At 37.0% G+C, this 13,383-nt stretch overlaps 1 protein-coding gene across 2 annotated transcripts in view; it reads left to right on the top strand.

The window, feature by feature from the left end:
* The window catches only part of tars2 (threonyl-tRNA synthetase 2, mitochondrial), a 38,809-nt gene extending 28,239 nt beyond the window's left edge, over nucleotides 1-10,570 (top strand). For both annotated transcript variants that reach the window (XM_079837970.1, XM_079837969.1), the window contains exons 12-18: nucleotides 932-1,069; nucleotides 4,744-4,821; nucleotides 6,525-6,625; nucleotides 8,093-8,194; nucleotides 8,263-8,335; nucleotides 8,430-8,544; nucleotides 10,246-10,570. In XM_079837970.1, coding sequence (XP_079694096.1) covers nucleotides 932-1,069; nucleotides 4,744-4,821; nucleotides 6,525-6,625; nucleotides 8,093-8,194; nucleotides 8,263-8,335; nucleotides 8,430-8,544; nucleotides 10,246-10,388 — 750 coding nt within the window. In that variant the 3' untranslated portion in view covers nucleotides 10,389-10,570. The remainder of the gene's footprint in view (nucleotides 1-931; nucleotides 1,070-4,743; nucleotides 4,822-6,524; nucleotides 6,626-8,092; nucleotides 8,195-8,262; nucleotides 8,336-8,429; nucleotides 8,545-10,245) is intronic.
* Nucleotides 10,571-13,383: the final 2,813 nt, after the last annotated feature.

The raw sequence follows: 13,383 nt of genomic DNA, 5'->3' as shown, positions 1-13,383 counted from the left end.
TTTCTCATTCAGAAACAGCGGTGCGCCAGACTGACGCTGACTGGACAAGATTTACCGCGAGTTTTCACAACCGTGATAATCACACGCGGTTTTAATGATAATAAAATTGAATACGATATTACTAACCGTCACAAAATTTTATCGTGGTTTATTGTGAAACCGGTAATCGTTTCATCCCTAATATGAACACAGTCTGGTTCGGTCCAGGCAATCGAGCCAAGTGTGAAAGCACCCTCAAGCTGCATCACAAGTCAGAAATCAGATTGTGGATCAATAGCATTCAAATATTTCATCCAGGTACTTTTGCTTGATGATCAGATTCATCATGCCAGTATGGAGACAAAGCTGAAATGTAGACATAGGTCTACTGAATGTTGTTTTTTCATCAATCTGAACAATCGGTATGTTGTCAAACGCAGCTGCGTTTTCATTCCTGTCAAAAATGAATTATGGTGCTACCCTGATTAAGGTCTATAATTGGTTTCCTTATGGTTGGAGTTATTCTATTTAGCTCAATTTAATTACCGCATTGTACCGCATTTTTTTTATTTAAATGAGTTTAAACATAATGAATGCTTCAAATCACAAAATGATCACCAGTGTGACCTGATATAAATGATCTTCTATATAAAAGCTGCGGGTCTTTTGCCAGTAGCAAAACCTTCATTGACCTTCCTTGTAACCTATCTGTATTTCTGAAAGTAAAGAATGTCATTTTCAAACAAAAGCACATTATTCGTCATATAACAGTGTTTTTATGTCAGTATGTTTGTGCAGCTCTTGCTTTGGTCTTCTGAGTGAAGGAATGCGTCTCGCTCGTTTTTGTTTGGACTGACGTATGATTTATCTTTCATAATGTCAGTGTTTATACTGTCTCTCATGCACGCCCTACAGTTGTTTATTCGCTGCTGCTTCTCTGTTCTCTCTTCAGCTGGAGGGGGAGATCACGGCATGTTTGGACTTTGTGAGGAGCGTATATCGCGTCTTCGGTTTCTCCTTTCACTGTCTCCTCTCCACACGACCCACGCCCTGTCTGGGAGAGCCCGCCCTCTGGGACAGTGCTGAACAGGTACGCCTGTCAATCAATCACTCCCTCACCTGTTGGTCCCCGCCCACCACAGTATGTGACAGTGTTATTTTAGTATTATTCATATACTATTATTATATTTAGTATTCATATTTAGTATTCACTATTATAGTACTTCTTAATATTTGAATGAGCTTATTTTCACTTTTCAATTTTGTGATGTGCTTTTGCTTTTTTTTTCTGTTTTGCTTTAATTTATTAGTACTTCAACCTTTTTTATTTCTGTTAGTTGCCAAGGCAACATTCCTAATTTAAATTAATCTCATTTTATATTTCATTTTATTATTATGTTTACTTTTAATTTAAGTAATTTTGTCATGTGCTTTTATCATTTTTATTAGATTTTTTTATATATATTTCTATTTAGTGTTTTTATTTTTCATTTTTAGTAATATTAGTACTTCAGCTTAATCATTTATTTATGTTAGTTGCCAAGGCAACATTTCTAATTTAAAATAATCAAATATCTCTATTTTATTTTATTTTAATTTATTTTATATATATAAATATTTATGTTTAGGATTAATTTATCATTTTGTTTTTTATAATATTTAATAAAAAACTATTTTATTTCTGTTATTTGCCTAGGCATCATTTCTAATTTAAAAGAATCTAATATTTCTATTTCATTTTATTAACTTTTGCACTTTTTATTTAAAATTTTAGTAATTTTGTGCTTTTGTCATTTTCATTTTTTTTTTATCTATTTCTGTTTAGCATTATTTTAATTTTATTTCAGTTTTAGTAATATTAATGCTTCAGCTTAATCATATTTATTTCTTTTCTAATTCTGTTCTAATTTGAAATCTAATATTTTATGAGCTTTTGTCTTTTTTTTTATCTGATTTTTTTTTTAATATTCCTGTTTAGCATTCATTTATTATTGTATTTTAGTTTTTGTAATTTGAGTTCATGCCCGTTTCTAATTAAAAATAATGTAATATTTAATTTCAACTAGAGATGCACCGAATCCAAATTTTTGGGGTTCGGCCGAATACCGAATCCACTGGTTAAGATTCGGCCGAATCCGAAACCGAATACCGAATCCTTCTCCCATCCTCAGTCCATTATCACAGTAAACACAATAACGAAGTAAACAACATCCACAGCAGTGTAGGGATGCTATTGACCATTTAACCGTTAACCGAAAGTAAGAACCTTGACCGATTAATAATATCAGTTAAACGGTTTAAATGTTTTTAACGCTTTTTTGTTTGTTTGTTTTTTGATGCATGGTTAAGAAAAATATGCTGTATAGCGTTATTTGTTCACTCACGGAGCGCGTCGACATGTACGTGCAACCACAAACCAGATATATCTCGCAAAATGAAGCAACGGAAAGCTTACTGTGTGGGACCATTTCGACAGAAAAATACAGCAGTAGTACAAGCTCCTGACTGGTGGAAAGCAAATGAACAGCGCTTCTCGAGGCTGGCCGCTCTAGCGATCTCTGTATTCCCGGGACATCAGTGCCATCTGAAGCCTTGTTTAAGGCTTTTAATAGTGTGGTTTTGGTCAAGTTTACTAAAGTAAACATTGTTGCGTATGTTCTTCTCGCGGCTGTTTCCTGATGGTTTATAGAACAATTACCCTGTGCCGTCCTCTGTCGTTTCAAAGAACAACACAACGGAGAGCGCAGGAGGCGCGCGCTGCGGAGACAGAAGGATTGAGGTTGTTTTCCGCCGCGGGTTTAACTGTCAACAGGCTGCGCTCCAGACTAACCCACATCACTGGACATGTTGCTTAAAAAACAAACAAAAAACATACAAGATGTGGATTGAGGTAGCCTTCTATTTTTATTTGACAAAAAACGATTCCGGTTCTTCAAAGCTTACGGATTCAGTGTATTTTCGTTTTGTCATCTTAATTTGGTAATTATTTTAGTGAAAAATATTTAGTGTAGGTCTATGTATTTTATTATTTTTATTTATATTTTATCTGGTCTATATGCGGCTGTTTGCACGGTAAAATAAAATACATTTTGGCTCCTGTCTGTATTCCTTCATGCACAACTCGTATTCTCTCGGATGTTTCATACGCACATTTTTTTTAACAGCGGCTGTTGTTTAGGGTCCTTGTCATCACGAGACAAATCGCCATTGCAAATTGAACATGTAGCTCCACTTGAATCGCCTTCTTTTGACTTAAAGGGTTAGTTCACCCAAAAATGAAAATTCTGTCATTAATTACTTATAAAGCATCATGAAGCTTCGAAGCGTTATGAATCAGTGAGTCGAATCATGATTCGGATCGCGTGTCAAACTGCTGAAATTTGGCGATCCAAACTGCTGAATTGACTCACTGATTCATAACGCTTCGAAGCTTCATGAGGCCGTGTTTTGAAATCGTCATCACTATATAAGTCGTTATTTAGGGTTTTTTTGCGCACAAAAACTATTCTCACCGATTCATAAAGTTATTGTAGAACCACTGTAGTGAGATGGACTTTGTAACGACGCCTTTAGTACCTTTTAAGGGTCTTGAGAGTGAACCGTGCATTGTGCCAATGGAGGCCTTTCAGAGCCATCAGATTTCAACTAAAATATCTTCATTTGTGTTCCGAAGACGAACGGAGGTCTGACGGGTGTCGAACGACATGAGGGGAAGTAATTAATGACAGAATTTTCATTTTTGGGTGAACTAACCCTTTAAAGTAGCATACTGCCACGTTTTCTGTTCATGAGTTCCATTTTCACTTTCAACGGCGGCATCATTACGTTCGACCAGCGGGGGCACGCATAGTGCCTAGGGTTCGGGTTCGGTGGGAAAAAATTCTGAGGTTCGGCAGAAACCGAACCCCGTCAAAAAGCCCAATATTCGGCCGAATCCGAATCCTGGATTCGGTGCATCCCTAATTTCAACATTAAATTTACTTTTTCATTTGAAGTTTTAGTATTTTTATGTGCTTTTCTCACTTTTATATAGATTTGTATTTGGCATTAATTTATCTTTGTATTTTTTTTATTTTTTTAGCTTTAGTAATTTTTGTACTTCAACTTAATCATACTTACTAAGTAAAATCATGCCAGTTTCTAATTTAAAATCATCTAATATTTAGATATCATTGAAATCTTTAGTAGTTTTAGTTAACAACACTGGTGCGTGATGGAGAAGGCTGTTTGTGTTCCTGCATCTGGTGTCAGGATTATAAGAGCCTGTCTGCACATGTACCGACATATGCGGTGAGACAATATAGGAAACATGTGGAGTAAGTGTAGGGCAGGTCCAAACAGACGGGTTACGTGACAGGGATTCATTAATGTTGATCAGGGTCACAGTGTGGAATGAGGCGAGTAGGTCATGAGTGTCAGAGGAGGGAAACATACAGCCAATGGGTAAAGAGAATCAGTGATCCAATCAGAAAAGAGTATACCGTATATAAGGATGTCAGTGTTAAGAGCACTGCACCAGGCCTTTGCTTTAAAAGGATGAAAGTGGTTTCCTGGCAGGGTTGTCTGTTTTTTTGTTAAACTGTAATATCTATCCTAGCGCTCTCTTCCTCAAACTAATGTGTTTTCAGCTCTGCATGTTTTTGGATTATTGAATTAAATGTTTACAGAAGATTCTTTTATTAGTGCTTCCTGAGCCAATTTGTACACTGACACATTCCAGATTTCCCTCTGAAACGTCTCTCTCTTGTATTTGTCCCGGAGCAGCAGTTGGAGAGCAGTCTCAAGCAGTTTGAGGAGCACTGGGAGTTAAACCCCGGAGACGGGGCGTTTTATGGACCTAAGGTGAGGCCGGCAGAAAGAGAGACACTGCCGGACACGGCATGAAAAAAAAAAAAATTAACTAGTGAAGCAAAATGGTGAAAAAGATATTCGCTTTCCCTCATAAATGTTTAACCTTGATGTTGATCAACAAAACGCATTATGCATCAGTTACCCGTATACACAAAAAAATCTTACTGACCCTAAAATTAAAGGTCCCGTTCTTCGTGTTTTTTTTAAGCTTTGATTGTGTTTACAGTGTGCAATATAACATGTGTTCATGTTTTGCGTGTAAAAAAACACAGTATTTTTCACACAATGTACTTATCTGTGTACCGCTGTTTTCACTGTCCTAAAAACGGCTGGTGATTTCCTCTTTCTATGAAGTCCCTCCTTCAGAAATACGTAACGAGTTCTGATTGTGCAAGCGCTTACCGTGTTGTAATTCGACCGCAGCTTAGCGCACGTGCCAGCAGTTCCTGTGTTGTGATTCGACAGCAGTTTAGCGCACGTTGGAAAGGTCACGCCTCTTAACGGAGAGATGTATGCGTTCAATAATCTCTACAGCGTCCCTGGGAAAGCCAAACAAAGGTGATTTGACTCCTGGATGAAAATAACAGCGTCTCGATGACATGGCGATAAACACACTCAACGCAACAGTTCCTTTTCTCCACATGACCGTCCGCTTCTCCACGTGGGACAGCAACAAGACCGCGCCCCCTTTTTCGCATTTCTTTGTGGGCGGAGGTCAGTCTGTTCTACTGCTCTACTGACGTAATTAAAGAAGGAAGTACCAGGATGTAGTCCAAGCCAGCCGTTCGCTGTAGGCTTTGAAAGGGAACTTCTGTTAAATAAAATATCTCGCTTGGCATTGAACTTTGAGCTTTATAATTTTACAGGTATTATTTATGCTCTAACAGCAACATTACACACTAACTAAAGTTTGAACAATGGGATCATGCGGAATGGGACCTTTAATGTTTTTGAGTTATTTTTTGCTTAGCAATGCTGTATTTATTTGATCAAATACAGTAAAAACAGTAAAATAACTGTTTTCTATGTGAAATATATTTTAAAAAATGATTTATTCCTGTGATCAAAGCTGCATTTTCAGCATCATTACTCCAGTCTTCAGTGTCACATGATCCTTCAGAAATCATTCTAATATGATGATTTGCTGCTCTAGACACATTTCTGATATTATCAATGTTTAAAAAAAGTTGTGCTGCGCAATATTTTTTGGAAAACCATGATAAAAAAAAAGGTCATGATTCTTTGATGAATAGAAAGCTCAAAAGGACAGCATTTATTTGAAATATGAATATGTTATAACATTATCATCAATTTTGATCAGTTTAATGTATCCTTGTTGAATTAAAGTAATAATTTCTTAACATAGCAAAAATCACAATTTTGAAAGGCGGTGTACATGGAGTCACAGTAGACCAATATCACCTATGACATTTAGTTGCGCAGAACTGAGTTTTTTTCAGAGTTTTCTTGGCTGGAGGGTTGATGTTTCTAAACACACATCAGATTCATTCACTCAGCTATTTTATTTATTTTTATATATATGTATATGTTCTAGGCTTCAGTCACGTTTAGTTTCTACAGAGCTTTTCTGAGCAGTAACGCTTGTAGCTCAGTAGCTCATCCCTTGTTAGTTGGCTACAGAGACATTTGGTGTTCAACTGGCATTTCATTTGGTTCTTTTACACTGTGTTCAGATCGACATCCAGATACGGGACGCCCTCGGCCGACAACACCAGTGTGCCACAATTCAGCTGGACTTCCAGCTGCCCATCAGATTTAACCTGCAGTATGTTGGGTAAGATCTCTCCTGACAGATACTGTCACATATAGATGTTTAGGTCGCTTTTTACCCCAAATCAGAATACAATATGAGAAAATGTGAAAATATATTTTGCTTGAAGAAAATGAAGCCTGTTTTAAGACCAGTAAGATTGTCTGCAATGTGATTGTGAAGCACAATTAAGCACATTTCCCCCACAATTCTTATTATGTGCATTGTGGCATTTTATTTAAATTTATATTTTAATAGTAATTTGTTACCTTTATTGTTTGTTTTTAAATGTATAAATAGTTTTTATCAATGTATATTTTAGTTTTAGTTTGCTATTTTTTTGTCAAATTAATTTTTTATTTAAATGTTTTAGTAAATTTGTTTTTATCATTTTTATTAGTTGTTTTTAAATGTCTATATAGTTTATTAATCTATATTTTAGTGTGTCAGGTTAAATTTTAATTTTAACGTTTTAGTAATTTTGTTTTTATCATTTTATTAGATATTGTTTTTTTGAATGTCTATATAGTTTTTATTAATTTATTTCAGTTTTGTTTTGCTATTTTAGTCCCTAAAGTTTTTTTTTTATATAAAATATAATTTTCTTATTTTTTAAAATGTCTATATAGTTTTTATTAATATTTATTTTAGTTTTAGTTTGCTATTTTAGTGTATCAAGTTCGTTTTTCATTTTTACGTTTTAGTAATTTTGTTGTTTCTATCATTAATTTAATTTTTTTATTATTTTATGTCTATAGTTTTTACAAATTTTTCAGTTTTAATTTGGTTAACTAGCTGAAATAAGTTTGTTAGGCAACTCTTTGTTTTCTAGTTTCATGTTACTATAGTAAACTATAAATGATGCATAATTACAAGCAATTAACCTTAAACTAAACCCTTAACCTATAGTAAGTACATGTAGTTAATATATATTACTCCGCACTTTTGGGTTACTTCACCCAAAAATGAAAATTCTGTCATTAATTCCACACCCTCGTGTTGTTCCCAATCCGTAAGACCTTCGTTCATCTTCAGAACACAAATGAAGATATTTTTGATGAAATCTTAGAGCTCTCGGACCTCTCCATAGATAGCAATTTAATTAACACTTTCAAGGCCCAGAAAGGAAATAGACATCGTTAAAATAGTCCATGTGACTGTGGATCAACCTTAATTGTATGAAGCGACGAGAATACTTTTTGTGCAAAAAACAAACTAAAATAATTACTTTATTCAACAATTTCGTCTAGCCTGTGTCCATGTTTTGTGTGCTTTGCGTTAATTGCATTATATGAGTCGCATTTAAGTCACAGCATGTTTCAGATGATAAAAAATGTGGCTTATATTCTGAGAAATACGGTAAATCAAAGGCAGTTTAATAAATAATGTCTGGATGTCACGTTAATTGTTATACTTATATTGGGGAGAACAAGGTGTTTAGCATATTCTATTTCAGTGTCTGTAAATTAATGTGATTTCTGTGTGTTTCAGGGCTGATGGACAGATGTACAGGCCGATCATGATACACAGGGCAGTGCTGGGGTCCTTGGAGAGGATGATCGCTATCCTGGCCGAAAACTTTGGAGGAAAATGGTGGGTGTGCATGTTTTTGTGAGTTCAACAATGTTTGGAATTGGTTCTCATTTTTCTTTCTTTCTCAGGCCTTTCTGGCTGTCTCCAGCACAGGTGATGGTTGTGCCAGTAGGGGGCGACAGTGAGACATATGGGCGAGAGGTCAGAAGAAACAACTATCTGGACAAACTTCATTTATATATGAACACTTTATGGATAGTTAAGGGTGTTTGATGCATTGTCCTGTGGTTTTAAGGTGGTCTGCAGACTGAGGGAAGCTGGATTCATGGCTGACATTGATGATGATCGTGGCAACACCTTAAATAAGAAAATCCGCTCCGCGCAGCTCGCACAGTACAATTATATATTCGGTAAGGATTCATTGGGATGTTGCCATATTTCAACACATTCATACATTCATGTCACCTTTATTTCTATAGCGCTTTATACAACACCAATGATTTCAAAGCAGCTTCATAGTAATAAACAGGAAAATAACAGTCAATGATGTAAACGCTCTAAAAAGACTATTCAACTTTCCCTTGAGCTTTTGATATATAAAAGGTCATGGTAATATAAGAATATCCTGTAATTTTCTGAGCTTTTATAGACACCAGGCCCAGCAAAAGACCACCTCAACAGAAGAAGAACAACGCCTGATTCTGTAGCCCCGCCCACCTTATAATGCCTGACATGACATAGGCCTACATAGAGCTAAACCGGATCGAACTTCTAAGCAATAATCATTCAGCATAAGCTTCATTCGGATTCCAATATTATGAATGCATGGATGAACTTTATTTTTAATGAATATCCAGCTCACTTGGGGAAGACATTGCGCGTTTGTTCCTTCATTTCACCACGGATTCGTTTGTAAACGAGAGACTGGATTTGCAGACAGATAATATGAATGAATGAAGCAACACGTGACAGTATTGCATTGTTACAGATCGTTTGATATTGATTATGTGGACGTGTCTAACTGAACATAACTTGGCACGCTGTCAAAGGCTGAAGTATCCTTTATTTGTGGTGGTGTTGGTTCATTGCGATTTGAAATCAGACTCGGACATTTATGGGCCAGGGCTCGCAAAACCCAATGTCCCGGGGCTATGTGTTTTCCAGATGGGCTACCAAAACGTAAGCCCTGCCTGCCGACGGGCTATCTTAAATAGTGAAATAACATTCCTTTCTTGATGTGCGTTGTTCACTCTCTTGACTTGATATTTGAAGGAAAAATACAATCGCGGAAGTTTTGAACATGCTGATTTTTCTGACGTGCATGTGTGTGTGTACGGTTCGCGCTTCTATCCACCGATCGGGCGGGCCAAGTAATAAAAAAATAACATTCCAATTAATTGCGGGTGAATGAGAGATAAATCATTGTGTTTGTTTGATAAAGATATTTAGCGAGCCCTGTGGGCAATTGATTCCGGTTGTCTTTTTCCCACACGCTTTCAAACATGTACTGACGGGGGAGCTGAAGCTCATTAAATATGCACATCTTATCCAATCCTAGCCGTGGGTGTTTACTTCCAAGTCTTCAGTGCGGCACGCCCATAAAAACCGAGCGTTCCAGGAGAGAGGCTCAAAACCAGGGCAGAAAATAGCCTATTACTTATTCATTATGATGCTTTTGAATGTAAAAACCACACAAACGTCATAAGTTCACCTCAGACAACAGTATAAAAAAATTAAAAAGCCAGTTAATGCCCCCTTTAATTCTGTGTTGATTCAATTCAGTTCAATAACAGTGTTGATATTGCAAACGTTCATTAATTATAAAGCAGCTCTGCAGACAATATTGTCACCCTTCAGCTCAATTCAGTTCAACTTTTGTTCTCATCCGGTAGTGTCAGTGCATTTAAATCCATAATATTATTGAATGTCTTTTTTTTTTTTTTTTTCTCATATGATTTCTGCAGTTCTATATAGTGCAGAACATGCTTCGGCTTCAAGTGTTTAATGGTTTAATAGTTCCCGTCCTGGAAACACATGTCTAAAGAATGAGTGTTCTGGGGCCTATTAAGAAAAGGTCAGATAAACCAAACCTTGCTCTGTTTGTAATGCAGTGGTCGGAGAGAAAGAGCGTGAAAGCGGGACCGTTAGCGTGCGGACGAGAGGAGGGAAGCAACTCGGGCAGAAGTCACTGGAGGATGTGATGAGGTCACTGACTGAACTCGGACAGAGACGCAGCAGTCAGGAGGAGCTTTAACGTGAGCAAGAGATACGACAGAACCAGAGCTCTGGTGTCTAACAGACCAGATGCTGGGACATTCTATTAGATTCACCAGAGACACACATTCATTTCACCAGTGGATCTCTGAGCCCGCAAATGTTGTTAATGTTGTTGTTTTTTTATTTATAATAAGATAATAAATTACTTTTAATACTCAGTTACTCAGTTTTTTTATTAAGATTTGTGTTGTGTAGGACATTCTTCATTTAGTCATGTGCATAAATCAGGGATTTTCAAACTGGTCTGGGGTTTGTGGAAAATTTGAATAGATATTTTTTTTTTTTTTTTAAATGCTTTGATCTAATATTTATTGTGAAAAATGATTTAATAATTATAGTAAACTTAATGTATTTTGGCTTTAGTATAGGGATGCACGGATGCCATTTTTTAAGGACCGAGTACGAGTACCATTATTTTTATTGGTGATGTGGCAGTTTTCCAAGCACAACACAGTGAGACTAATGAATGTAGGACAGCTGCTTTATTATTACTCGAATGAAAAACATATTGCTTATGTGCTTATCACAAACTTAAAGCACAGATTTCAGTGTCCAATAAGCTTCAAAGGCAGGGCCGGCCCGGCCCGTGGCGGAATAGGCAAATGCCAGGGGTGCCACTCTGATTATTAATGACGGATGGCCGAATTGTAGTGTCAAAGAAGACACAAGCCCTCTGATGCAGGGAAGATAAGGGATAAAGACAGAGGTAAAGGGATGTAGGCTAATGAATGAACAGTTTATCAAATTGCATAGTTGTTAAATACTAATGTTCGCTAATTAATTCCAGTTATTTTTACCTTAAACTTTATGCAAGCTGCTGTTCTGGGTTCTCCAGAGGCCACAGCCAGTGTGATTTAAAAAAAAAAAAAAAAACATATCTGTGTTTTAAATGCATGTAATATCTCTTTTTTTTAATAGCCTAATGTTTTTACTCTACAGTTGTGCTGTTTTAAGGGGACGTACGACAGTTTTAAAATGTATTTGCCGAAATTAGTAATTATATTTATATACAGGTTTATTTAAAGGTGAACTATGTAGGATTTTTGCAGTAAAATATCCAGAAACCACTAGGCCAGTGTTATATATTTTGTTCAGTTGAGTACTTAGAATATCCCAAATGTTTTCAACTATTTGTAAATCGTGAGAAATTTGCCATTTTAACCACGGAACCGGGACGTGTGAGCTATGCGTTTGAGGGAGTCGCCTGTCGATTGCGTCATATCTGCGTCACCCTCGGTCTCCGGTTTTATTCAGTGAAACACTTTACTCTCACTGCAGTGTGAACAAGTGTCACAGCAGCCGCCAAGAGAACATCATAACTTCCTTTTCAACACACTCAGATATATCTAATACGATAAACAGAGTTGCGTTACCTCAAACTCATAACTGGAAGTGGCGCCGGCGACCGTGTCATAATAAAAGTCCCGCCAGCGACTATGCCATAATAACAGTCCCGCTCTTCAATCGCTCCTGCGGCCTTGCTCAGCTCCACAACACTCGGCTCTGCTTCACTACAGTAACGTTAATAATTGCATCCATGAACATGATTTCTGCCCGAGTCCTATCCTGACTGTTTCCCACCGGCTGTGAGGTGAAGACCACATGTCCCGAGATTCTGCGCTTAAACGTGCCGTCATCAAACTACGCCTTTGTTTTGAACAGGCGACCTCTAGTGGACGGAAAAGTTACATAGTGTAGCTTTAAAATAACTTTATGTAAAATTCACATTAAATATCTAAATGTCTTAGTTTAATTAATGGTGAAAACAGGAATGTGCATAGTTTAGTGGAAGATTGCTGCCATCTACTGGAAAACAAACACTTTTGCTAGTTCTCAATGAATAGTTTCTGCATGAATGCTGAATGCAGTTACTCTTGCTATTTGTGTTTAGGGTGTATTGTGGCATAGGTGCTATTTTTGTATAGTTTAACTATCATCAGCCTTAATAAATTAAATTAGAAAAACATATCATGAACATAAAGACAGGGCAAAATGGACTGGACATCATATAAAACAACAATAAATAAAAAATCATGCATTAAAAAAATACAACAGTACCAGTGTTTCCACAACTTAGACTGATAACATGTAGTGTTAAACCTTGATACAAGGGGCACCAAGTAAAATCTTGCCTAGGGCAGCAAATTGGTCAGGGCCATAGACTGTAAAAAAAAATATGGACGTAGTGTCCGTGACGTCACCCATAGGATTCTGAAGAGCGGTTTTGAAGCGTAAAGTAGGGTCGAGCTGGCCGTTGCCATCTTGGCAGCTGGAGCTGAGGAGACGTGATGACTAACAGACAGCAGACAAAAGGCAATCCACCTTACGCCCTTAATTATGCAGAACTTTAAGGCTTTATATAATGTAAACAAATTAGTTATAAAAAAATTCACCCCACTCACAGTTGTCATGAAGGGCAAAATTAGCCGTATAGACCAAAACCATAATTTGTACCAGGCTGTAAACATGTTTTTTTTCTGCTGTAAAGTTGGGCATTTTAACATGGGGCTCAATGAGATTCTGCTCCCTTCTGGACCCTGTCCCTAGCAGCCAGTTGATGAATTGCAGTTTAAGTCACTTCCGTATTGGCTTCCAGTAGGCTTGCTACGATAGTCGGTGTTGCCGGTGTTACCGGTGTCCAGACTCAACACCGGTTACATCACTTGCCCACCGTGGCACCGCCCACCGTCTTTTTGATTTTTTTATAGTAATAAAATAATTTAGTTCAGTTAGAGAACAGACAATACAAATAAAAACTAAAAACTTAATAAAGCAGGATCCGACCGTGAGTCTCGGCAGCGGCAGGAGTCATTCATCAGATTTAAGAGTGATGAGCTGACTGAGATGATCGCGGAAGATTTGGTTTCAAAGCGAAACGTAAAAGCGCCTATTTAAGGGAGTTTGTCATTTGTTTTGTTTTTCATTAAAAATAATAGGCTAATGAATCCACAATTCAAGCAACCCGCAGCCGA

Source organism: Gobio gobio (assembly GCF_949357685.1).
Source record: "Gobio gobio genome assembly, chromosome: 15".
Classification (NCBI taxonomy): domain Eukaryota; kingdom Metazoa; phylum Chordata; class Actinopteri; order Cypriniformes; family Gobionidae; genus Gobio; species Gobio gobio.
This window is presented reverse-complemented; position numbering and strand designations above follow the sequence as displayed.